Source organism: Harpia harpyja, chromosome 14 (assembly GCF_026419915.1).
Source record: "Harpia harpyja isolate bHarHar1 chromosome 14, bHarHar1 primary haplotype, whole genome shotgun sequence".
Taxonomy (NCBI): Eukaryota; Metazoa; Chordata; class Aves; order Accipitriformes; family Accipitridae; genus Harpia; species Harpia harpyja.
In genome coordinates, this window is record NC_068953.1 from 10,229,571 (window position 1) to 10,255,853 (window position 26,283).

General features: G+C 41.4%; 1 protein-coding gene and 4 non-coding genes across 6 annotated transcripts; 2 read left to right on the forward strand and 3 right to left on the reverse strand.

Annotated features, from left to right (window-relative positions):
• Positions 1–621: 621 nt before the first annotated feature.
• Positions 622–21,444, forward strand: NARF (nuclear prelamin A recognition factor). 2 transcript variants are annotated; one of them, XM_052807388.1, is made up of 12 exons: positions 622–762; positions 1,496–1,584; positions 2,211–2,291; positions 3,346–3,489; positions 4,988–5,120; positions 6,403–6,537; positions 11,561–11,679; positions 12,534–12,663; positions 13,448–13,520; positions 16,179–16,316; positions 16,931–17,088; positions 17,712–21,444. In XM_052807388.1, the coding sequence occupies exons 2-12, from the start codon at positions 1,558–1,560 to the stop codon at positions 17,951–17,953; spliced, it is 1,380 nt and encodes a 459-aa protein (XP_052663348.1). In that variant the 5' UTR covers positions 622–762; positions 1,496–1,557; the 3' UTR covers positions 17,954–21,444. The 2 variants fall into 2 exon arrangements, with proteins under 2 accessions (XP_052663348.1, XP_052663347.1); XM_052807387.1 differs by lacking the exon at positions 622–762 and having other exon boundaries at positions 1,412–1,584.
• Positions 21,445–22,872: 1,428 nt separating this feature from the next.
• Positions 22,873–22,944, reverse strand: TRNAQ-UUG (transfer RNA glutamine (anticodon UUG)). The gene has a single exon. It is a non-coding gene; the product is annotated as a tRNA-Gln (tRNA).
• Positions 22,945–23,574: 630 nt separating this feature from the next.
• Positions 23,575–23,646, reverse strand: TRNAQ-CUG (transfer RNA glutamine (anticodon CUG)). Its single transcript has one exon. It is a non-coding gene; the product is annotated as a tRNA-Gln (tRNA).
• Positions 23,647–24,844: 1,198 nt separating this feature from the next.
• TRNAM-CAU (transfer RNA methionine (anticodon CAU)) lies at positions 24,845–24,916 on the reverse strand. The gene has a single exon. It is a non-coding gene; the product is annotated as a tRNA-Met (tRNA).
• A 632-nt stretch (positions 24,917–25,548) lies between these two features.
• On the forward strand, positions 25,549–25,655 carry LOC128151580 (U6 spliceosomal RNA). Its single transcript, XR_008238434.1, has one exon. It is a non-coding gene; the product is annotated as a U6 spliceosomal RNA (small nuclear RNA).
• Positions 25,656–26,283: the final 628 nt, after the last annotated feature.

Sequence of the window (26,283 nt, forward strand, 5' to 3'; positions counted from 1 at the left end):
AAATGGGAGATCACAGCATATTGGTTAAATAAAATGGTAATGACGTTGTATTTAGTAACTTCCACAGTATTATTCCATTTAAAAGGGACCGAGAGAAAACAAAAATCGGGGGTGGAAAAAGTCTTTATAGGACAGAACTGCCGAGTACGTTTTAAACGATATGCAAAGAAGCCGAAACCTTTGGGAAAAGCTGCACCCATCTGCCCCCGACCGCATTACTCGATGTCCCTGGAGGCGAGGAAAAGCCCGGAGGCCGCCGTGCATCACCACCGGCAGCCCGGCCGCGTCAGCCCGGGGGATGCCAGGGGCGTGTTCGCCAGTCCCCGCCGCTCCCGCCGGGCCGGCCGGCGGGGCCCCGGGGCCGCCCGCTCCCGGGCGCGCTGCGCGGCGGGCAGGTGCCTGGCGGGTCACATGCGCCCGCTCCCCGTTTTCCTACCCCGCTCGGAGTGAACGGCGACGGAGGGGGAGACGGGGACGCGCGGGGCGCGCGCGCCGTGGGGTCCCTCCGTGCCCGCCCCGCGGCGGGGACGCGCGGTGGCGCGCTGCCGGCGGCGGCTACGTGACGACGCTCAGGTCCACAATGAGCCCCGCCGCGCGGGGGGGCGGGGAGGCGGCGGGCCCAGCCGGGAACCTGCCGGCGACAAGGCGGTGGGTGAGGCGCCGGCTGCCCCGCCTGCCTCTGCGGCCAGCCTCGGCGGCTCGCCCGGCGGCCCGCGCTGCCCGCCTCCGCCTGCCGGGGACGCAACTCACCGCGGCGGCGAGGTACGGCGCCGGCTTCTTCGTCCTTCCGCCCCGTTTTGGGGGTCGTTTTGGGGGGCTTTGCTTTGTTTTTTTTTTTTTTTTTTCTTCCCCCGTGGAGCTGGTGGGCTGCAGCTCCTGCCCGTTTCCCCGCTCTCCCGCCGCGTCTGTCTCGGCGGCGGGGAGGGGGCCGCGCTGAAGGGGGGGTGGGCTGCGAAGGGGCGGGGGCGGCGCGGCGGCAGAGCTGCCCGCGCTGTGGGTGGGGGAGCCCGGCTCTGCTCGCGGAAAGAGGGCCGTGCCGCGGAGCAGCCTCCGCGCTCCCCGGAGGGGCCCTTCCCTTCCCCGCGGGGGCCCCGTGTCCGTCGCCGGGCGGTTTTCACCCTGGGTCTCTTCCAAGGCCGCTGCGGGGAGCGCTCGGTGCCCCCCTCGCGCCACGTAACGAGCTGGGGCGACGGGGGCCCGCGGGAAAGGGACGGCGGCATTTGTTAATTACAGACTAGTAAATTGCAGAGCACGTGAGGGGCGCGGCGGGGCCGCCCCCGCCCCGGGGGCCGTATTGGCTGCGGGCGGGCGGGCGGCCCGCCTCGGCGGCGGGGCGGCATGGCTGCGGGGACCGCCCGGCGGGGGCGATAAGAGGGGCAGGAGGCGGGCACGGCAACAAAGGGCGGCGGGGAGGGGACAGGCGGGCGGGCTGGCTGTGGCCGCTGCTTGCGTGCGGGGGTTCACCTGCCTGCCCCGCTCTGCTCCTGTCCTGCAGCCCCGGCGGCGAGGACCGCTCGGCAGCCGCGCCAGGGCCGGGGTGCGCCGGCGGGATTGCAAATGAAGTGCGAGAACTGCACCAAAAAGGTGAGCGCGGCGGCGGAGGCGCGGCCGAACTGGGCCCTGCCCGCGCCCCTCGGCCGGGGGACGTCGCCTCTGGGGGGCTGGCGGCCGGTGGAGCTCGTCCCCCCGCCGCCGGCGAGGCGGTGGCCTCCCGGCTTGCCCCGTGAGGTGGAGCGGCGTTCGGCTGCCGGCTCCAAGGTCACCGGCCTCCCCGACACCCGGAGCGCAGCCCCGCGCCCGTTTCCTCATTTGCGGGCCGGCGGCGGTAGCTCACGGAGGGCGGCAGCGTTACCGTCGGGACGCGGCTGTCCGCCGAGCTTGCGGCCGTCACGTAGCGCCGCGGTCGCGACGTGTACACATACAGCTTCTGCTGTGCTCGGTTTAATTTTTCCCTCAGGATTAAAAAAAAAAACAAAAACGCTCGGAACTGTAAAACGGATGAAGCAAGTGAATCTCGGAGGCATTATTTTCATTGGAGCAAATGCACTTTGAAAACGAGGCATTGCCTATAAAGATGTAGATTTAATGCTGCTGAAAAAACCGTAAAGGAGCTGGATTAGTTTTTAATGATACAAACAGTTCAGCAAAGATGTTGTCGTTGAACGGTGAACATATCTTGTGTAAAGCATGTATTTTATGTTTTGTTTCAGGAATGCAGTAAAAAACAGAAAAACGATGATACGCAAAGTACATCTGTTGATGCATTGAGTTCAAATGATGGTTTTGAAGAGGTAATGTTCTTTCTAAAAATTGTAACATACTCTTATTTGTATTCTTTTGTTGTTGTTGTTGTGTACCCCAAAGGAGGTTATAAGTAGAGAACTTTCAAGTACTAAACATAACACTAATCAACAAGCAGTTATAAGCAATTACGAACACTTGTAGACATGTCATAACAAGAGAATCAAGAATCTTTAAAAAAGGTGAAATAAAAAAACCCTTACTATGCAAACACAAAACAGAAATAGGAGTTCTAAAAAAATTTCTTTTTGAGTGTCAAAAATCTTAAGTCTTCAAAACAGAGACAGAGCGTGTAATGAGAAAAGAGGAGTTTTGATAGTACAAGTGCACAAAATGTCTTCTTTATAATAGACAAACTTACAGATCACCTCCTGTTCTTCAACAGATAACTTTCCCTGGGAATGGGTTTTTAATTGAGGGATTTTTGTTGTTTGTTTGGGTTTTTTTGGCTTTTGGTGTTTTGTTTTTGGTTTTTTTGCAAGTAGTCTGGTTATGTTGCACTTCTATCCAAGTATTCCTTCTTCCCACAGATGAGCTGCCAACAGTATTGTAGCAAGAAGTATGAAACTCTTGATCTTGCAGTGTATGTTCAATGTAATTGTAGGACTACATACTGTTTGTTTTACCTCATGATAAAAAGCCAAAGCCATCTTGCTGTTAGAGAGGCATTTGGCTATTAAATAGGTTTAACCATTCAAGTGAAAGTTTTCTCAGTTGCTTGGTAAGTTGATGGGGACTGTCAGCTCTGAAGTGCAATGCAAATCAAGTTACTAGAATACAGACTAGGGGACTAAATTTAGGTCTATGTTTATGCTTAAACATTTTGCAGTTTCACAGTAATAATAGGAGCAGAGCCATGAAGAAGGATGGAACAAATTATTTTGGTTACTTTTAAGTAATCTTGGATGTTATGCAAGTGTCGTGGATTGTCCTGTTTTAAACAAAACAGTGACAGCATATTTGCTCTTCAGTCAGGTCATTGCAGAGGTCTTGAAAATTGCTCAGTCATTATTTAATACTTGTTTACTGTTTTCTTTCCCCCAGAAAAATGAATTTCATACATTGGCTAATGCTAAAATACTCCTTAGCGACTGCCTAGCTTGTGACAATTGTATGACATCAGAAGAAGGAGCCAGAGTTTTCCAACAGAATCAGAAGGAGCTCTTTCGTATTCTTAACCTTAATAAGGTAAAGTGACACAAAACAATAACACACTGTTTTCTGTGAGGAGGAGGCAAGTACAGAATGACTAAGCAGCTTGGTTTCCCAAGGCAGATAATGTGAAGATTTGTCAGGATATACTTTTTCCAAAGAGGAAGTGAAAACTTCAGGCAAGATGAACATTAATGTTCTTAAAATAATCTTGCACTAGAGATGCAAGATCACAGCACTTAACCTAAATGCTAGAGGAAAGTTACTGCATCTGCAGAAGTAAAATTTTTGGAAAACCTAACTACCTCATTATAAAAGTGTTCTATTGCTGTCTTGTTTTCTGCTGAGACTGGGATTTCCTGAAAGCTAGTAGCTATGTATGGTGCTCAGATCTTTAGATCTTGCTAGTGAATTAATTATTTTTAGTTCTGCTCCAGACTTCTGTGTCCTTACTTGATATGCAAAAGCTATCAGAATTTGATGCTTTTTCTTAATCTGTACATAAGTGTCATAAATAAGAGGATTCATTACCTAGTGATTCATTTCTCTTAGAACTAGTTTAACACTCCATACAGTATGATGTTGTTGTACATGAGAAAAAGAGAAGAAAAGAGGGGGGAAATCTTTTGGGTCACGTGGGTCCTATTAAGAGAGCCTGAAGTCTACAACAGGGAGGCAGCCAGGTACCTTGATCAGAACTTCAGGGGCCCAGAAGAGGACAGTGAGTAAGAGACATGCTTTCCAGGCAGTCATGAGCTCTACTTGAAGGGTCATTATACAGCATTTAGGGTGTCTAAGTACAAACTATGGTCTCTAACCTTTTTAGGGTGAGATTTGTCTGTGGTATAGTTCTGGTTTGTCTTCCAAGGGTTCCACTGGTGTGGAAAACATCCCAACTAAAACACAAGATTGATCTTTAAATAAATGTCACCATCATCAGAGCTTTACAATTGCACACCATCTTAGGTATTTTCAAAGGGTTTTTCAGTGCCTACAAACACTGGTTTGTTGAGGGTCCTGCCTTGCCAGTTCCCCTCAACAAAGTCAGTGATAGAGACACAGGAGCCTTAACAAAGGATCAGATCTGTAATTTGCTGGGTCGGATTTGTAACTTCAAATGCCCATGCTCCTGTAAACATTAGTTTATCTATTTATTAATGTTTAAACACAGCTTTTTTTCATATTTGCTAGAATGTTTCCTATTGCTAGAATGTCATAGGTGAATGTCTCTTAATTTTCCTTATGCCATTAGGAGACCAACCACAGAATTGTCCTAGGAGGGATGGATTTCCCCGAGTTATATAGAAGAAACATCTACAGATGATTAGAGGTGAACATTGACAGGATCAGAGGAACATCCTGTCCTGCCCTTGGGAAACCTGATAGTTGTTTCATAGGACTTTTAATGATATAGCCCACTGAAGCATAGGACACTGAGGAATAACTCCAGGAGTGGAAAAGGGAGGGAAAGTAGGGAGCCTTACCCTGTTGTAATTACATACTTTTTTTCCTTTGTTTTTGTTTTGTTTACCAGAAATGTGATACCTCAAAACACAAAGTGTTGGCAGTGTCTATATGCCCTCAGTCATTGCCTTATTTTGCTGCTAAATTCAATCTCTCTGTGAATGATGCAGCCAAGAGACTCTGTGGTTTCCTGAAAAGTCTCGGTAAGTTTGGGTTTGTTACAATGGTGGAGCAGGAAGGGGAGATTATTTTAAGTTTTTGCTTTCTCAGCAGAATTATTTGTTATGCAGTCATAAAGTGCTGTTGCACAATCTAGTTTAGAGTTTGAAATATGCACTCTGTAATATTAATGACAGTGCACCAGTATGACATACACCAGTTTCAGAAATGGATTGGAGGCATTACCCTGTTCATAGTAAAGGTTACAGAATAGAAGAACATTATAGAGCTGTCTTCGAAACCTTCACTACCAAGAAATCAAGGAGGATTTGGTCATGAGCTTCAATAAGATTTGCCCTAATTTCGTAACTTGAGGGAGGAGGGAATTCTTATCCTAAATGCCTTCCAGTCCTTTTGACACATATGTCTAGAAGATTCTCAGTTCTATTTTTTTCTTTAATTTGAAATTATATGCAAGAACTGTTGTATCTGCCCATTTTTTGTTAAAGCTGTATTTCCTTTGCTCTTTATATACAAAGTTTTATTTAAAAAAGAAAAAACACTTTGCCTATAGGTTTGGGGTTTTTTAATGTACTTGAGGGAGGAAGGAAAAGGACAGTAATAAGCCTATAAACTGTTTCCTCCCATATGTATATATTCATTTTTCATAGTTTTTATCCATCCCTATACGCAGTACGTTTTCTTCCTCTAAATGGAATGCTAAGTGCTGGTGGGCCCCAGTTTTCTTAGAATGTGTTAATTATCTATGCCTCACTTGCTGTGGGGACATGCTCAATATTACGTAGGCGTATAGGGAGTGTGTTGCCAAATAAGCAGACAGAAGGTCTCTGCTATGTTGGTGATAATGCTCATGTACCTTTGCAGACAACTTCAGCACTAGAAGATAGGCCTCTTTGCTGGATGGGCTTTTTTGTGGATAATGATATGCAACTGCAGCATGTCTTGAAAACAGTGCTCCTTCTCGAGAGTCACTGCATACAGCCCAGGAGTCATGAAATCCTGTTTAATTAAACAAAAAGCAAATATAAGCTGAATGGCAAGCTTCTCACAAGGAAGCAGACAACTATTTGAAGTGTTGCTAGTCAGCATTAGCAAGTTGGTGGTCCTTTTAAATTCATGACATAGAAGATAGCTTTTCAATTTATGGCTTTTATTTTTAACTCTACTGTTTGTGGAAATTTGGAGAGGGGAAAGAATATACCCATTAATCCTCCAAGATTTTCTGTAGACCTGGAACTTGGAAAGAAGCCTGCGAGATGGAAAACATTCTAGTAATTCACTTCTCCTTACTGCTTTCTTTCATAGGGGTGCATTATGTATTTGACACCACTATAGCTGCTGATTTCAGTATCCTGGAGAGCCAGAGGGAATTTGTGCAGCGGTATCAACGGAGGAACCAGGAGGAGCATGCCTTACCAATGTTTGCCTCTGCTTGCCCTGGTGAGAACTGATTTCTCCAGCCTTCCTGCACTTCAGCTTAGTGTCCTTGGAACTACCAAGGAACTGAGGAAAGGGTGGTTTCATTTGGGAGCCTTATATACCTTAGAGCATTTTGGCTTTGCTTTTGAGAGATATCAAATATCGCACACAGTACTTGTTACCAATAGCGCTGATCATCCTTAGTGCATTTCAGTGCGTTGCTAGATGGGCCTGTTTTTCATGGGCTGTTGGGAGAGCAGAATTTGTTTCCAACAAGCATCATCAGCTTTCCCATATATAAATGAGATGCCACAGCCATAAATGTGACCCATGCAGACAAAGAACAGGTGCGATTGTGCTGGATAAGGTATGTGCTAGTTCAGTGTAGGGCCTTACACAGTCAGGTACAAAGGTTGCAATAAATTCACTATCTGCATCTTACAGTTGTCTGCTGCTCTTCAAAAAAAAAAAAAAACCAAAACAAAAACCCAAACCCCAACACCCCCCCCCAAACCCAAACAAACCAAAAAACCAAAAAAACCAAACAAAACCCAAAAAACCCAACCTTGCTGTAGTCCACAGCCTCTGATAATATATAGAACCTGAACTACTGATTTCCTGTGCTAGTGTTTTCTATTAGTCAGTTGTATTTCCCATCACTTCTAGAAAAGAAGCATATATTACATATGAATCCCTGGATAATGAAACAGGTACAGAAGCACTGAGGTTTTTAATGCTTTATATAAGTCCTTAGGAGAAATTAATCAGAACTGGAATTGAGTTAGTGGCTGCTGCTTGTGTGTCCAGACCACAAAGTTTAACATGGCATTTCCTTATTGAAAAGAATCTTTAAGGAACTTTGCTAATTAAACTACAACCTCTGTTATCTTAAGCAAAGTTCTGAACTTGCCGCTTAAGGCTTAAGCCTAGAGGAAAGTAGCAAGCGACATTACTCTTAATGACTGAGATGGTAATGTCTTAACACTTACAAAATAATTCCCACTTGAAATGTCACAGACTTGACTCACTAAATGTCTCACTTCTGAGAACTTTGCACCTGAGAACTTTTTCTGTTATGAACAGAACCTGCACTTATCACAACTGAAAAGATGTAGAACATTCAGTCATTGTTTACTTTTTCCATTTGTTAGCACACCATCATTTCAGTGTTAAGTATGATAAAGCATTCCTAAAAAATAAATTTCAAAAAGGAGGTAAAAGTAACTCCTTCACCTAACCCTCCTCTCAATGGCATCCTAAAGTTCATGGTGTTGCTTTTGAAAAGGCTAATAAAAATACAAAAATATTTCTTTCTAACTTTGAAGTAACTTAAGTGGATTGCATTCTTTAAAGAAATGTTACAGTGACAATAGAGTTGCATTTGGTGATCCCCAGAACCTGCTGTTGTCATTGATTTAAATACTGCTATTTGAATTATACTTCCACTGCAGAACACACAGAACAAACAAAAATACAAGTATCTGGGTTACGCTTTAGGCACTACATGTATGTATTAAGAGGAAAAGTCTCTTTTTTTCTGGTACTGTTATCTTAGTGTTACCTCTTATCTTCAGAAACAGACACACTATACGTTGCCTTTTTTGTGTGTGTGTAAAACCTGTTAAGTTGAAACAACCCTCTATTACTTAGCTTTGTCTTGTTATACATGTTTTATTTAAAATTCAAAACCTGAGGATTTCTTTTAGAATTTCTTCTGAGATAATTTTAATTTTCTTCATCTAGAGACAGAGCTCAGATTATCTGCTGCTCTCATTGGAAATATTTTAAAATAGTTAATGGAGCACTTGTCTTTGTCTGTTGTACAAAAGATTGTTTCTGCTTTCAGTGCTAGTTATGGTCCTAGCTATCTGCCGTGGTATAGATGCTAGCAGAAGCACGGGTGCTTTCCATTTCTGGAAAACTGAACCGAAATATCACTGTAAATCCATTCTGAAAGCACATGGTGTTTCCTTCCTGTTGACAGCAATTACAGAAAAAAGTCATGATCAGTCATCTTTAAAGTAAGGCTGTTCACTGTGTTTCCTGACTTTAATTGTCTGGGTGCATTTTCTGTTCCTCATTCTCCTTCTTCTCTCTACCACCAGATTACATAAATTTGTCCCAGAAATGTTTACTGGGTGTGTTTTATCACAAAATGGTTTTTATATAGCTGTGTGGATATAAGGTCAATGTGAACCCAAGTATAACTGCTTTACTTTTACTTATCTTTGGGTGTAACTTTCCACAGAAATACCACCCTCTGCAGGAGCGGTCTGTGGTGTAGAATCTACCATGAGCAGAAGACTATAGCCCATATAGTCCCAGAACCTGATAAAAGGGCATTTTATTGTCTCTGTCTTAATTGTTCTTACCTCCGCCTGCTGCGCTCTGAAAAGAAAGTGAGCTAATTTTTTTGGTGTGTGTTTCCTGTTGAAAGTACAACAGTATAACTACTGATTGTATATGTAATATCTCAAAAGTAATCAGTTCTCTTCCTTAATTTACCAAACTGGTAAGCAACGTGAAGCACTGGCTCTGGGAACCAGCCCGCATTTTTAACGCATTGCCAACCTTTGTGAACTCTTAGAAAGGTCAGTGGGGCAGGCTTACAGCAGTAAGTAGGAAGAGCATAACTACTGAGGATTCACATGCTTTTGTCCCAGTCAGCTAAACTAATTTCCTTTTACAGGAATGGGGCTTTACAGTAGCAAAAGTTTTCTTAGTTTTACTGCACTTTGTACTGATGCATAGATATTTATAGCATGCATCTTTGTGATCTACTCATGATAAACCACTAAAAATAGTGTGTTCTGAAGTGTATCTGCAAGAATTTACACAGTGATTTGTAGGGGTTTCTTGCTGTTTTTTGATGCTAACGCAAGCCAACAAATGGCTGAGAATCTGAATAAATTTATGAAGGGTATAAGTCTGTATGGGTACAGCAGTACATTGATATAAGAACTGGGTACCTTAGGCTTCCTGTAACTGTGGCTCTGGAATTCAGCCCTGTTGATGAGTAGGCAGAAACAGCTAGTGCATGCGTGTGTGAAGTGCAGATAAATGCCTCGTGTTGCTCATTCACCAAGGCTGCTTGTATAATTAAATGGTGACTAATGGTCATTGTGGAGCTGGAACTACCAGATACTTGTTCCATGTACTGCAATGAAAGAAACAATTTAAGAAATGGCTTTAGGCAATACCTGCCAGAAGTCTCTTGGGATTTAGTGAAATTTCCTTATAGTTTATGACTACAATATCTAAAACATTCCAATTCTAAAAACTTGCCTCATAGCAGGAGTGCTGTGGTGATTAATGGTAATCATAGTTGCAGTATAAGGGAAGGACCTTCCAGAAATGCTACTAAGTACAAGGCAGAATGTTTTTAAAAACTGGCCTCATTTTGTTTGAAGCAGTTTATGTTCTGTTTTGACAGCACTTGAGACTAAAGCCATTTAAGAAATAGGATATACATATCACGCAGAATGTGCTAATACAGCCTTTGTACCAAGCACCAAGAAATTAAGTCCTTTGTTGCAGGTAGTATCTTGGACTTAAAAGTCCCAGCTGAAGTTGGACATTAAGCAAACTTCCTCTGCAGAGTCTAGCAATTCAGCACAGTCCCGATGTGTAAATTTATAGCCCCTAGCTTTTTCTACAACAGAAATGAATGCTTGCTGAAGATGATATATGTCTTTGAGATTTTCTGTGGAGACAAGCATCTGTTAATCTTGAAGTCTGTACTTTAACAAGAATTGGGAATATTTAAACAGCTGGAGGATCCTCATGTTTCCCTAACACTTTCTCATTTTCATCACTAAAATTTTACTGCACTGGGAAACCACTTCTCTGCCATAGAGAGACAAACCAACTGAACACCACTTGGATTCTGGTTTTGTGCTGCTGTTGGCCTTTGTGGCAGTGTTCTGACTTAAATATTACTGGATGTTTATACATATGTGTTAATTTCAAGCTTAAGAATTAACCTACAGGTTTTACCTTTCCTGGGCAGCATGTACTTCACAGCAATTTTTCTCTTTTTATGTAAACACTAATCTGTTCGAAGATAAAAGACTGAAGTATGATATTTTTCACTATTTCTTAGCACCAAAAGCAACACACTTCCTTAGAAGGCTGGGCCTAACACTTCTGCACAATTTAGTTATCTGGTTCTCAGTTCATGTAGGTGAAGCAGAAAGTTCTGAATCCTTGCTGTGAAAGACTCTGGGCTGTTGTCTTCAGTGAGAGTTACAGTGCCTAAGAAAGAATTGCACACCCTAAATATCTTAATCTGCTCATTTGTCAGTTCCTGTTCCGGAAGATGGGGAGTAATAGAACTGCTCTGGATATTGGGGGTGGTGTGAACGTACATAGCTGTCACAGCTGAAATGCTGAAGCAATCTGGTGAAAGGGACAGGGACTCTTGAGTAACTAAGACAGAAATGTTGAATACAGAGAGATTTCAGTTGATTACTGTGTGTGTGGTTGAGTGCGTGGGTGTTTCTAAAGAAGGTGTGGCTACTCTAACAATAGTAAAAGAAGCCATTTTTCTCCAGGCTTAATCCATGTGCATCTTGTGATAATGCTTTCATGTGACTCTTCTGTTCTAGAGGAGGCAAGCTGGGTGCATGGATATTAAATCTCAGGAAACAGAAGGTTACAGTTAAGCAGCTGAACAGAGTACATTTGTTGTAGTATCCGGTGATCCAAGGGCTGAGGTCTAGAAAGTCAACTTACTCTTTGTTAGCTGGGGCCCTGTTCTTTCTGCTTTAAGTCTATGCATTAGAAAGGGTGTAATAGGTCATGAAGTTCACAGTGGCTTGTAGGTCTAAAACTAATGACACAGTGAATTATTGATAGCCAACTGTAAGGCATCATTAACTGAGCCTTGAGGTTTCCTACAGTTCCCAAGGTGGGGCTTCCAGCTGACACAGAAATGTCCTGCCTACTGTGAAGGTGTCTTCATTTTTAAGAGCTGTTCTAAAACCGCTGCCACTTTGCCATGCTTATGTGCCACTTCACTATCTGTGGTTTTCTGTCATTCTAGGTTGGATCCGGTATGCTGAAAGGGTACTTACCAATCTTGTGACCTCTCACATTTGCACTGCAAAGTCTCCACAGCAGATCATGGGCTCCCTGGTGAAAGGCTACTTTGCCAGGCAGCAGGTAAGTGATTCTGATTTATTTTTACCATTATACTCTTCTAAAAAGATGGGCTAGTGGGCTTTAATACTGAAATATAGATCTTAGTGTATTATAAAGTGATAAAGCATCTTCCTGAATTGTTTGCCCTTCACTTGAAGAATAAACGGTGCTCTACTGCTGTACAAGTTCCCATGATAAGAAGAATGTACAAAGAACCTCATTTCATGAGGTGCAGTGTGAGCTGACAGCAATCCTTATGCTTGCAGTGCAACATGGATTTAGATATTTATGGATAAAATTAAATCCAGGGTAGCTAAAGAGATTCTTGTTAAATGCTGCCTGTGTAGTTCTATAGCACAGCCAAAACAGGAGTGGAGGAGAACAATGTAGAAATTGCCCTGTTATCTGGGATCAATAAAAGCATTGTATGCTAGAAAATAACCTTTTTATCTTCTCAATTTTGTATGTTGAAAAAGTTGCTGTTCTTTTTATGTTATCATACTTAAATTTAAGTGCATCCACATTATATAGGAAAGTATTGGTATCTCCATGTAGATAGAGAAGTATTGATGGACTTGCTGTGGATGAAGGTGGGTGAGTGACAGCTAGAAAACAGAATTCTGAAGTCCTGACTTGCATTCACTTTCTAAGGCAATCAAAAGCTGCAGAAAATGTGGTCTGAAGGAATAAGGAAAAGTTTCAGCCAGTGACTTCTGGCAAATCACTTCATCTGGGTTCAGCAGTCTTTAATTGCTAGGGATTGATTACTAGTATTACCTGCATAGAGTTTATGATGCTATTTTTGTCATTGTCATCCTTCAAGCTGTCTTTTGCTCTTCATGGAGTTCACATGTGCTCTCTTCTATGTTCCACAGAACTTGTCTCCTGATAAAATTTTCCATGTAATTGTGGCGCCTTGTTACGACAAAAAACTGGAAGCCTTGCGGGAAGATTTCTACACTGCCTTGTATAATTCGCAAGAAGTTGATTGTGTTCTGACATCAGGTTAAATCTTCTTTAAACTTCCCATTTATAAAGATATAAGTGAATTACTATTGTTAGAAGAGCCTTTATGCCAGACTTTGCTTTTTTTCAAGTCTGCTTTAGTTGTAAGGTTGGCTTTTTTCTGCTTTAAAAATAATTATGTGGTTTTGTGCTACTGGTAATATAGGTATTGTATAGGGAAGGCAAAGCAAAAAATACTTTCCTTCTAAGTTGGTATTCATCTGAAAACAAGATTCAGGTATTTGGTTTTGTCAGCCTCTTGAGAAGGATAAGTTATGCAAATCCATATTAAAAATCATTGTCTTGCTTGTCATTATTTAATCTCCACTGGGATTATTCATAACATTCCAAATGCAGAGGTCAAGTACAAAGTGGATAAGGAGTCAAACCCTGCATCCGGGAGAGTGAAGGATGCTGCTGAAGCTACACTAACATGTATTATGCATGGCACCAGTGGCTTTTTGCTGTGGCTCATGTCTTTAGGCTCAATGTCCAAACTACGTATCCTCCTTTTTCCCCTGCAGTGTAGAAACGTCTTCCAAACTTAACCTAACAGAAAAGCTACGAATAGCATTATGCAAAGTTTGGAACAAGCTGAAGGCCCTTTTCTTCAGAGCTGGAAGTGTCAGGCTTCTCAGTTGCTTGGAGGCAACTGACTCTAGTAAGAATTGGAGAATGTGACTGTAAGAACATATAGATGTTGGGATGTTGATCTCTTAAACAGAGGTACAGCATGTGCATTTTGCTTTGTGTTGAAAGTAAAATGTCATATGTTTTCCTACAGGTGAAATTGTCCAAATAATGGAACAGAAAAATGTGTCTATGAAAGATGTGACTGAAGTAGCTGTAGATAGTTTGTAAGTAGTTTTGTTGTGGATTGCTTCCTTATTTTGATGACAAATGACAACAGCTTTGAGCATATTCAACATCAATGTAAAACTTCTCAAGAGAATGTTTTTTCTTTTTAAAGAAAAAAAGCCTACATCAAAGCCTGAGTATACTAAAGCCTCATCCTTTATATAGTGGCCCAAAAACCCCAAAGTATTCTCTTAGATATTCATTGTTATGTATAAAGTAATACGAAACAGGTAATATAAAACAGTATATACTGTCTAAATACAAAGCAGGTAATTTGATGTAATGAGCCCTGTCTAGTGACTCCTTCAAAATTTAAGATTTTTGAAGATTTGTGTAGCTTCTTACGTATATTTTAATGCAGTAATATTAGATTTGACTGTATCAAGTTCACGACTTGCTAGTAAGTGTGACTGTCTCAGGGTGTTGACCCCATTCAGACCTCTCCTATGCTTGAGCTTGTCTAAAGCTGAACAGTCTCATCTGCCCCCCTCCAACTGTCTGGCCTCACACAAAGGTGCTGGGATGCAATCATGGGGTTGACCATCTGTTCTGTGCTTCCCTCTCATTCGGAGCAGCATCTTGACAGTAAATTTCCACTTCCCCAAATGTGTTCATGTAGAATTGATAGAAGTAGCACCCTTTCAGGAAATGGTAATTTTTTTTTTATACTGAAGATGGCAGTTAGTTTTTCAAGATAAAATTTAAACATGCTTTAGATGAAAATCACACAAAGCATTGAAGAGATTTTGTTTACTTACTGTATGACTGGCTCAGAAAGCAGCATGCATGTTTTAATTCTCAGGCTTAGTTACAAAGGCTGGTCTCCCTGCTCACTGATCTTTGTTCAAGTGTGACAGATGTTACTTGGTATCTTTCCAAAGTGGTGGTAGTGGAGCAATAAACATGCTTTCTTGCACAAAATAGAAAGCTCTGGAAATTTGTAAAAATCCTTTTTGCTTTCACTTAATATCCTGCTTGGACCTTGTCTAGACTGGAGAAATTTAAGTGGTACAGTGGTAACATTTTCAGAACTGTGTTTGTAGTGTAGCTCCTATGATTACTTCTACCAGAGATTGCTACACAGAATGAGAATTACATAAATAAAGTTCTTGCAGACATAATCACATAGAGACGGTCATTTATTTCTAAATCAGCCTGTCCAATGAAAGAACAAGCTCTTATTCAGAATATACCTGGCTTATTGGATCAATTTATGTTGGAAAATAATTTTTAAAAGGACTAATCTGGTAATACTGGTTCAAGCTGTGACACCTGATGATATAAATTTTTGCTCTTCTGGGTCTTAAAAGTAGATTTTGCGAGAAATTTATATAACTTGAACTCCTCCTCTTAAAACAAGTCCCAGCACAGCAGCAATTTGTGGTAAAGTGCTTGGTATTAAAAAAGTGGTATGAACAAAGTAACTCATGTTTGAGTTCTCAAATTACTTTTGTAGCTAGAGAATGCTAACAAATAGCATTGGCTAAAATTAGGAGACATACCATGAAGCAAAATCACCCAAGGTTATTAAAAAAAAAAAAAATAAATCCAAAAGTTGCAGTAGTTCTTAAGTAGATGCAATGGCATGGCATAGAGGGGACAGAGATATTAAATTTGTAAACTTCAGCTCTTTAGTAATCAAAATATTTCTCTGTTATTATTAAAACTTCAGCATTTTTTGTTAGTAAGGTGTTTGCTGTGGTAATTTTCACTTTGGTTTCGTGGTTGAATGCTGTGCTTGGACTGCTGCTCAGGCAAAAGCTAGCAGCATAGGCCAGGAAAGGTCACGTCTGGATGTTCTGGAAGAAGGTAATTAGACTATATCTAGAGAGGCTTTTACATGTAAGAGCAAAGGACGTAATCTGTCCATTTGCTAATCTGAAGACGAATCTCTCTTCCTGAAACTAGCAGTACCACACACTCCTATCAATTTCTGCTTTGTCAGAAAGGAGCATAAGCCTGTAGAGCTGCAGTCTTTGGTGGTCACCAGCACGCACCCCAGTACAGTTTATACTACAGCCACTTGTGCTCACTAGTGCTGTTTTTAACTGAGGGAGAGGTGAACCTCCAGGTGAATGCCATGCCTATTGGATATGATCTCACTAATTTTCTTTCCTGAACTATAGTGTGGCACTTATCTTAAAGGTACAGTGTTTAGCCTGGTTGCAACCGTACTGATTCACTGTTATTTTAGTGGCAAAGTGTTACAGACTGTGACAAACAGCTCCTGGAGCAGGAGAATTGTTTGTGAACAAAGGCTTGTAACTTCTGAAGTACTTTTATATTCTCACAGGCTAAAAATGACTTACTTATTTTTTCCCAAAAATGTCTCCTGAGCAGTAAATGGCTGTTAACCAAGTCTTTAGGCTGTGCTGAATGTGCATTCTTATAAATTACTGTTGCTCGCTGTTTCTGAACATGGAAAGCCCTGCATCCTTTTACATTTTTTTACTGTATTTTTTTCCCATCATCTTACTGCTGTCCTGAATAGTTCAATTTTTTTTTTAAGCTGTAATAAATAAAAATGTTACTATGTTGTTACTCACTGCTATAAAACACTTTTTGGTGGGGGAGATGAGAAAGGGAAAAACGTAGTACTTCATTGAAGTGAAGGAATTAAATTTTGGAGCTGATCTATCTTTTTGTTGTTTTCTAAGGTTTGATGAAATAAAGGAGGGAGATGTAGTAAGGCATGATGGGAAGAGATCGGATGGTTACCTGGAACACATTTTTAAACATGCTGCAAAGGAGCTTTTTGGCATAGATGTCAAGGAAATCACCTACAAAGCATTAAAGTAAGTTACAGTTTTGTATCCTTGTTATGTAGGATGGGCTAGTTAGAATATTCTCAGTTGGAAAGGACCTACAATGATCATCTAGTCCAACTGCCTGACCACTTCAAGGCTGAACAAAAGTTAAAGCATTTGTTAAGGGCATTGTCCAAATGCCTCTTAAACATTGAAAGGCTTGGGGCATTGACCACCTCTCTAGGAAGCCTGTTCCAGTGTTTGACCGCCCTCTTGATAAAGAAGTCATTCCTAACGTCCAGTCTAAACCTCCCCTGGTTTAGTTGGTGGTACAGTAAACCCTAATGCAGTTATTGCTGACCTGGCTCTTTCACTGATAGGCAGTTACCTGTTATAAACCTGTAAATTTGTTTCTGTGAAGTAGCTCCTGCTAGCTTTAATTTTTTTTAATAACTTACCCACCCTTAAAAATTAAGTATAATTCTGTTCTGAAAATTCAACCCAACTTCTGCTTAACTCAGTTTAGAAACTGGAAGAGTTCAACTTAATCTCACTGTTATACTTGTTCTGTTCTCTTTAGAGCATCTGAATACAAACTGACACAGTTGGATCATCCCTTTGGTAATGCAAGGGTTTAAAATGTTCTCTGTATATCTTTACAGGAACAAGGACTTTCAAGAAGTTACCCTTGAAAAGGATGGTGAGACAGTGCTACGTTTTGCAGCAGCTTATGGCTTTAGAAATATCCAAAACATGGTTCTGAAGTTGAAGAAAGGAAAGTTTTTATACCATTTTGTAGAAGTCCTTGCCTGCCCAGGAGGTAAGAATAATTGTGGATCCACAGTAGTTCCACACACATACCTCAAATCTCAAAGTAAAGTTGTCTTATAGGCAGACACTTAATTTCATTCCTTCTTAATTCTCTTCTTAATAATCTAAAATGCTTACTATTTAATGAATGGGTTAGAACACCAATTACATGTGCAGGGTTGGCTCAGAAATTGATTGGGTTTTCTAAAATTAACCACAATTTTATTTGCTGTCTTCTGACCTATAAATAAGGACAGCATGGCTCTTATGATTATTTCAAACCTCAGAGGAAATACTCTGAAGTGGTGGTTGTCAAGGGCAAGAAAGACAAAGAACATAATTAAGATCATAAAACCATGGAAAAGGCAGAGAAAGATTGTTGATATGAAACCTCATTTACATTAAGATTATGTTGATACTGGAATCACTTTAAGTAAATACAAGTTCTAACAGCATGGGCAGTAGTTTATGTGAAGAGACAGCTTTTTTTCTTTAGACAAGTATGAAAAAAGAATTCCAAGTTAACATAAACTTTCTCTTCATACCAAATCTCCATCACCCTTGTGGCTTTTTTCTTACCTCTTTTTTTTTGTTTTTTTTCTTTTTTTTTTTTTTTTTCCCTTTTCTCCTAAGGCTGCCTAAATGGAAAAGGTCAGGCACAAACTGAAGATGGAAAACCAGATAAAGCACTGCTTAACCAGATGGAAGAAGTGTATGCTGCAATACCTGTTAGGCTTCCAGAAACCAACATGCACGTTCAAAAGATGTACCAGGACTGGCTGGAAGGCATGGACTCTAAGAAGGTCCAGGAAACTTTGCACACCAAATACAGTGCAGTAAATCAAACAGCAAGCAGTTTGGATATCAAATGGTAATAAATCAAACTCGCAAAAGATTTGCTTAGGTTAGTTACAGATTCAGCACTGGAAACATTCTATGCAATCGCAGATGCTATGCACTAGCCGAGTGTATGAATGAGATGCTTCCTAGTTGTGGATTATTATTTGTGAAGAACTATTGCTTTTTAAAAACAGAAAGAGAAGTCTCCGAAAGCCCTGGTTCCTGCCATTGTCATTTAACTTTTACTGTGTGTAATCTCCTCCGTATAATGGATTTCTTTATTCAAAAACATGATCTTGCAAGGTACATAAGCGCTTTCTGCCAGGGGCAGGGAGTGTAATTCCTGATGAAGTTACTCCCTGAAGTGAAGGCTTCCCTTAACTTCACAAAATGGGCTCCCCCAAGAAGGCGAGATTATTTTACTGCTACTCCTAGGTATGCAATCCCTTTCATCACAGGAAAACAGTCATCATGAATTTCAACATTGTTGCAGTTGCTGTGAAGGAACTTGGGATTTACTTGCCTTTGTAACAAAAAACTCCCTTTACAGGGACAAGTGCGTATATGGAGAAGTATAATGAATTTATGTATGCCTTCTGTCCATATTTTAACAAAAACTATTCAGTTCCAAACTAGTCACCATTCCTTACTGATGTAATATTTTGTAAGGAGCAAGATACTTCATATAAACTGAACTTGGGAAACTAATGCTAAATGGTAATAATGCAATCCTTCATTAGAAATAGTTCCAAATAGGTTGGTTGGTACAAAAAGAGGACTTTTCTTTCCTTTTAAGTTTACTTAGAAACCTGCAGCTGGGAAGAATGGTGCTGCTCGCTTTGGCTTCTGTATGAGGGTGAAACATGCATATGCACTGTCACATGAGCATATGCATACTACAACTTTGCTAGATTTGTTGAGCCAGACTTACAGCACTTTTATTCTCTCATGTTTCGGTACACAGAATACCAGATTGTTCTTTATCTCCATGTTGACAGACTTCTGTAAAAATAACTTCATGGAGTGCCTCTGAAGAAAGTACTTAGCAATGCCTGTGAGCTCATCAAAGTTACTGTACATTGGCATAATGAATTTTGGTACACTTATTTTAAGTATGCCGCAGAGGTTTCTTTTAACAGACATTTTAAAGTGGTATTTGCATGCAAGCTTTTTTGCAACTTCATGTTGCAGAGGGTTATTCAAGAATGTGATGGACAAAAAAAAAAAAACCTACTGCCAGACTTCTTCAGATTTTCCTAGCAGCACCAAATTTGTTAACAATTAATGGCTGTTTGAAGCTAGCAAAGTTTCAGCTTGCTTTTTCCAGTCTGAAAGTGTGGATAGGCTTTTTTAATCATTTCAGGCAGTTCAAATGACTCTTCTTGTAAATTTCTTAATATTACAACTGCTTGTATGAGTAAGATCTAATACTGCAAAAACCTGTGTGTATTTGAAATCCGCATTTAACTTGAACACAGTGGATGGGATAAAGGCATCAGTGAAGTCAATGCAAGTTCTTGCATTGGCCAAACAACAGAGGCTCAAAAGGAGAGAGACAGACTTAAGTATGTTACCCCAATGACAAGAGATAGTTCTCTTAATGTGAAGCTGTTAATAGAATTGCAGCTTTCAATTGGACCTCCACCTAAATAACAAAACATTTCACTTCGAGGGATGTTTTCTTTCAAGTGCAAATGAATTTGATTACTCTGCTACCTACATGCACACAGTAAGATTATACCCATAAATTAGCCTTTGTAAGTTGTTCCTTGTTGTAATAAAAACATTATACTTATGTGGTGCAATATCAGAACATCTACAGAAATCTACCTCTGTACAGGATGGGAGTCCAGAAATCATGGGAAGACCTATGTATAGCTGAAACTGTAATAAATGTCTGCTAAAGAAAGATGGTGGTGTTGCATGAAATTTCTGAACAGATTACTTCTAGAAGCAACATCCAACTCCTTTGGTCTGATTTCCTTTATCTGTCATGATTTCCTCCAACAACTTCAACAGAATTATCTTGTAATAAGTGGTCTTGTCCTGTTTGTATAGGCATATGTTTCTATGTATATATGGTTTATAGCTTGATGGCATGTTTAAATTATATTGCTTCAGTTCTTTGTATAGTATGCTTACTTTTTTTATGTGCATATACTGGATGAAATGGTACGAAAAAGTTGTTTGCTTTTCTGACAAAATCTTCTCTAAACTACACAAGAGCTGCCTTGCTATTCTGAAAAGATACCCTTGAACTGTTTGTACAACTTGAAACATCCTCATCTTGATTAGGTGGCACTGCTGTACATGTTCTCTTTTGCCATTATGCTTGCCTGTTGCACTAAAGAGTTTCACTCCTATGCTGGTGGGAGACCCTAGGAATGGGCCAGTAGGTGAAATAAATCCGTCTACAGCATACTGCGCTGTGCTCTCACCACAAGGGAAACTGGTGGCTCAGTGCATAAAATAAACTATTTCAGTTGAATCTACCATTTCTTCCATCTACTCAAGTGTTTTAACCTATTGAGATAGTAGCAATGTAAATATCTAGTAGATTATTTGTCTGCCCCAGTATTCTTTTGAAAGACAAGGCAGGCATCTAACTTGGGCAGCTTTTAGTGGCTAGGTGGAATGTATGTATTATAAGTAGTGACTTACAGTGACTGATACTTGTCTTTTTTTTGTCAGCTTTTGTTTTATAAGACTTTTTGGAGCAAAACTGATTTTAAAGCTCTTTTCTTTGAAGTGCCAGTTTAAAAGAAAAGTTTTTTCCCTTAAGTGTAGTAAGTCTTTTCCCCTCCACCTTCTTTCACTGAAATTTTAACATATATCAGAAAACCATGTTGCAACTTCATATATAGTGAAATACTTGCCTAAGATTTGATTCTGGCTTTTAAATCTACAGTTGAGAAGTCTGTCATTATTGACAATATGTGTTTCTAGCCACGCTTTCTGAAACTACAGCATTATTTAGTTCCCTGATACGATTTTGGCAACTAATAATTTTCATTGCTACTGCCTTTTCAGCAATGGGAAAAGTTCCTAGTGTGGTCACAGCCATAGTGCTTTACTTCTCAGTTGAATGTTTTGCTGAGACAATCTTGTCTCTAGATGATTTTTAAGAAATACTAAATTGGAGGGATTGCAGGGAAGTAACTGGAAATGCTAAATTAATTTGGAAATTGTCTTGGGGTATTACTGACTTGAGCATATCAAGTGCTTAATACCTTGGGTTCTAGTACTTTATTCTGAGACTGCTACAGCACGGGATACACATTGTGAAGTACTTCTGCTATGCCTTCTCCAGTAAGTTTGCCTCGGCCACAGCACCTTGTGTTTGTCCACTATAGTTAATGAACGTGGACAGACATGGGCTATGCTATCACTTAGAATAATGGATATATCTGTATGCAGCAGCCTCAACTGGATTATATTTGGATAATGTTCAGTTACCTAAATTTTGGTGCTTTGTATTCAAATGGAGCATGACCATGAATTGTCCTAAATAAATCTTGATACTGAATTGTGTACTGATTCTGTCTCATTCTATATAAGAGCTTAACTCTTTAAGTACACTTTGTTTTAACGTATGTTCTTGGGTGGTGAATTTAGCACAAATACTAAGTCTGTAACAGTAATACTGTATCAGCTATTTGTGAGTGTTCTGGATTACAGCTACACTTCAAACTGATAAATGGAAGGAGAAAGTTGTGGAATAACAGTAGGAAATGGTAATTTGCTCTCTAGAATTGTAAAATAATATATTGAATTGTTGCAAGGCTGACAAGCATCTAGTGGTTTTAAAGCTCTCTTACCTGGGAAGAATGATGTTGTTGGATGAAGCCAGTCTCTCAGGGGTGACTAGTTACACTGAAGTTTACAGTTATTTAAAACACTGATGCACAGGGAACAGTTAAGACACTTGTTTGTGTACAGCCTGATACCTACAAACACGGTTGGGGAAAAGGATGAAAATTAGCCCCGACAGAGAAGAGGGAAATATTTTTTCATCAATAGGTTGTGCAAAAATTTCTTTACTGAATTTAGCAAATGTTTCCATAAATTCCCTTGAACAGTTAGGGCCCTAACTTTCACAAAATAGTAACTACACCTGAAGGTGGTCTGCATTTTTTTCAAGGCACAGTAAGGAGCAGTTACCTGCTCAGAGGAAAAGGAGGAGGAGCTGATCTTCATTTTGGGACAGAACAGAGATATTCCTGTTGCTGTGTAAACAAAGGACTAGTAAGAACAGGTTTTGAGAAGGGGAGCCAAGATGTTAAGATGTCCTTAGCTACTCTTGAAATGAAAACTAAATAATGAGGGTTTGTGTCAGCAAAGCAGAGGTAAAACCCATTTAAATTGTGCAGAGTTCAATCTGTGAGATTATACCCACTCTGAAATTGTTGCATTTCTGTCCTTATCTTCCAAGTGAATAGTTCGGTGCACCTGAAAAATAATGTCCAAATTGTGCACATTTATCTACTGAAAATCAGATTTTCCTCAGTGATGACTCTCTTTTTTCCTCAAAAAAGACTTAAAATACATATAAAACGGTAAAAATATAATGAAAGACCCAGTCAAATTGTAGTAATAACTATTTAAAGTCTGTTTTGATCTTTTTGTCAAATGTATAGCCATTCATTCAATTTAAGAAAATCAGGAATAGCGCGATAAAGTTCAGGTCAAGGAAAAACCTTTGGCATTCAGCTCCTCAGGTTTTACCCCCATTTTGGTCTGTAGCCTGCTGCACTGTGCACCGACGTGGCAGTTTGTTTTTCCCTCTGTGCGCCGTGAGGGCTCATGATATATGCTGTCCGTGCAAAACTAACGTGCCTTTAGCTCTTCTGTAGGCACAGAGGAGCGGGCCTTGCCCCGAGCGGCAGCACCGGCGCTGTGGAATCCGGTCCGCGAGGGGCCGCCCGGGGCGAGGAAAAAGCAAGGACCGTCCTGCAGGTTCTACCGAGATTTGAACTCGGATCGCTGGATTCAAAGTCCAGAGTGCTAACCATTACACCATAGAACCGCGTGGTGGCACTCGTCTCCGCGAGGCCGGAGAATAAATCTATAGAAAACAAATCCCGCTGTAAAAGTTCCCGCTGGCCTTTTCCCTCTGCATCTTGAATGATTGGCCAGGAATTTAATGCAACCCAAAATATTCGTATTAATTCTGTCTTTCTGCAATACCCGTTGTCTTCGTGGTATAATGATCGCAAAGATGTAACGTCAGAAAGCAAACACAAACAGCAAGAGAACATCTTTCAGATACATAAACCGAATCCTCACACGTGCACTGGAGTCCAGCAGACTGCCTCGTGCTTTTCTAATGCATAATTTAGAATTGTGTTTCCACACAGGTTGTTCACAGCGTAGAAATAAAAAGAATTACTTACGTTTCAGTATACTATGGCATGTCTGAAATGTTTCAGATAATTCGTGTAAGAATGTACTAACCTAGCCGCAATAAATAATAAATATGGAAAAAATTAGCCACGAAAATTGTGTGGTTTATTTTTCTTCCAATGCGTTTTTTAGGAAGCACAGCATGTCAGTAGTTTATGGCATTGCAAAAGCCCATGAAAAACGCCAAGTTTCCCTTCAACTCGTTCTCCATGATAATGATGAGTAAAGAAATCCGTCTGTGGGCAAAACTCTCAGGTTCCACCGAGATTTGAACTCGGATCGCTGGATTCAGAGTCCAGAGTGCTAACCATTACACCATGGAACCACTTGAATAGACCCCCCCAAACCACTCCTATTGAGGGAACCTTAAAGGGAAAAGACAAAAGTATTTTTTTTGCAAGTTCATAAGCACCAAATCCGCTTTGCTTCTTTTACATGTATTCTGCAGGTATTAATTCTATGTAAGAACTCCACTGTTCATTTATTGCACCATTTTACAGCACTGAAAATAACGCACATTTAGAAGCACCTTAGCATTAAACAAAACCACTAAGCCATTTGTCAGATCATGCAATTTAAAGCTTGAATATAGACTTTCAATACTGAATGCACTGACTTTTACTTCATATTTGTATACTCGTTTTCCTTTCATGCATTTTGGGCTCAGTATTTGCTTGCTATATTTGAGAAGAAGTAGGCACCATTGTCACAACTATTGTTTTAGTTTGCCAGATTGTTTCCTCTCTTGGTATTAATTGACCAGTGTATAGGTAATAGAACGTTTCATTTAAACAGGCGAGACACAGAAAAACTACAAACATATGCAACGAGCTTTTTATGCATAATTAAAGGACCTGTTGGAGTGGGTCCAGAGGAGGCCACAAAAATGATCAGAGGCATGGAGCACCCCTCCTATGAGGAAAGGCTGCAAGACTTGGGGTTGTTCAGCCTGGAGAAGAGAAGGCACTGGGGAGACCTTCTTGTGGCCTTTCAGTACTGAAAGGGGACAGACTTTTTAGTAGGGTCTGTAGCGATAGGTCAAGGGGTTATGGTTTAACACTAAAAGAGGGTAGATTGAGACTAGATATAAGGAAGAAATTTGTTATGCTGGGGGTGGTGAGACACTGGCACAGGTTGCCCAGAGAGGTGGTAGATGCTCCATCCCTGGAAACATTCAAGGTCAGGTTGGATGGGGCTCTGAGCAACCTGATCTAGTTGAAGATGTCCCTTCCCTCACTGAAGGGGGTTGGGACTAGATGACCGTTAACAGTCCATTCCAATCCAAACTATTCTATGAAATCCTCAAATCCTACTAGAAGAAAAGTTTGTAGGCATCACATCGCAGTGTATTCTGTACTTCCTTTACCTGCACCCACTACACTACATGTTGTCAAGATGGTTTAGGAAAAATAACTGTACTCGCAACGCCAACCAAGACCACACCCATAAAGAAACAGTGAAGACACAGACGTCGGTGGCTGCGCCCCGGGCCCGCCAGTGAGCCGCGGAAAATAAAACTAAGCTAGCAGAGGATGGTTTCGATCCATCGACCTCTGGGTTATGGGCCCAGCACGCTTCCGCTGCGCCACTCTGCTCCTGCCGCCAACTGCTGTCCCCGCCCGGGCTTAGAAGGACCTGCCCACCCCGCCTCCTCCCCGCGGGCACGGCGCCGGTCCCTCCCGCACTGCCGCCGCGCCCTCCCGCCCAGAGGGAACCGGGTAAGAACGTGCTCTCTCTCAGCGTTCCCTACAAGTAAGGGATCCCCTATTGTGGCTCCTGCGTGCTTGAAAGATACTTGAAATAACAACAGATTATTTCAATTACCAGTATATTCCCACGGACAATTGGTATTAAACTAATTTAAGTAAAAACTACCGGTATGTTACCACAGAAAATAGTAATATTACTAACTGCGAAAAACTGAATACTGCTGCCCTTAAAGTCCTCCGAAAACTATTTTTAAGACACGAACCCGTGACGAGGCCTCTGGAGCACCACACCCCCAGAGTGCTTTGCGCGTATTTGCATACAGCAGCCGTGTCTGCCGCGCGCTTTGCCCTCCCGCCTGCCGCCCCCCGCAGAGCCCCGGCTCGGCGTCACGGCGGAAAATACTGTGCGCAGTCTGCTCAAACGGGCAGCGTCTGTCTTCCTGTCACGAGCCCTCACCCTGTCCTTACGGAGTCGAAATCTCGGAGCTAGAAATAGACAAGGAGCAAACGGGAACATTGTGCTCGCTTCGGCAGCACATATACTAAAATTGGAACGATACAGAGAAGATTAGCATGGCCCCTGCGCAAGGATGACACGCAAATTCGTGAAGCGTTCCATATTTTTTCCACACCACTCCAGCCCTAGTAACCCCCCCCAGGCACTCAGCCAGGCCCTGGGACCCCTGCAGACACGCCCAGAATTATAGGGACTGCCTCCCCTTAGCGGTTTATTTCTTTCATACTTCTGCCTTGTGACGGTGCCCACTGACCTTGCTGGCACAAGGATGGGAACTGAGGTCTGAGTGCCCCTGTGAGGACGTCTTACCTGGCTCAAACTCCTCCCTGCGCTGCATGGGGCTTGTTCTCCTCAAGCTGAGATCCAGAGGCTCAGGGTTATACAGAGAAGCTGGGTCCAGAAGTTTTCTTTAGCACATGTACTGACTGTAATACCACTTACCAAATTTACTATGGTTGCTGCAGTGAAATGACTCACAAAACAAAAGTCTGTTATGAGCTTTTTGGCCCTCCAGGGGCTTGCCTCAGGATTCAAATTATAGCATTGCTGCTGGTCAGTGTTTCCCACGTTTCATCTGCTCTCCTCATTATCACTTGTTTCCTCTGGGCATGGTATAGTGTCGGTTCTGGCACTGAAAAGGCCCTCCGGGTCATTGCATGTCACACATTTAAATGAAGAGCATTTTCCATTTCCCACTCCTTCTATCATTACAGTCCATTGCTGGGTTCAGTTTTGA

Excerpts from the sequence above, each read along its gene's own strand:
- NARF (XM_052807388.1), top strand. The coding sequence starts at position 1,558 with ATGAAGTGCGAGAACTGCACCAAAAAG. Across the intron at positions 2,292-3,345 it reads CAAATGATGGTTTTGAAGAG|AAAAATGAATTTCATACATT; the intron begins GTAATGTTCTTT and ends TCTTTCCCCCAG. Across the intron at positions 6,538-11,560 it reads GTTTGCCTCTGCTTGCCCTG|GTTGGATCCGGTATGCTGAA; the intron begins GTGAGAACTGAT and ends CTGTCATTCTAG.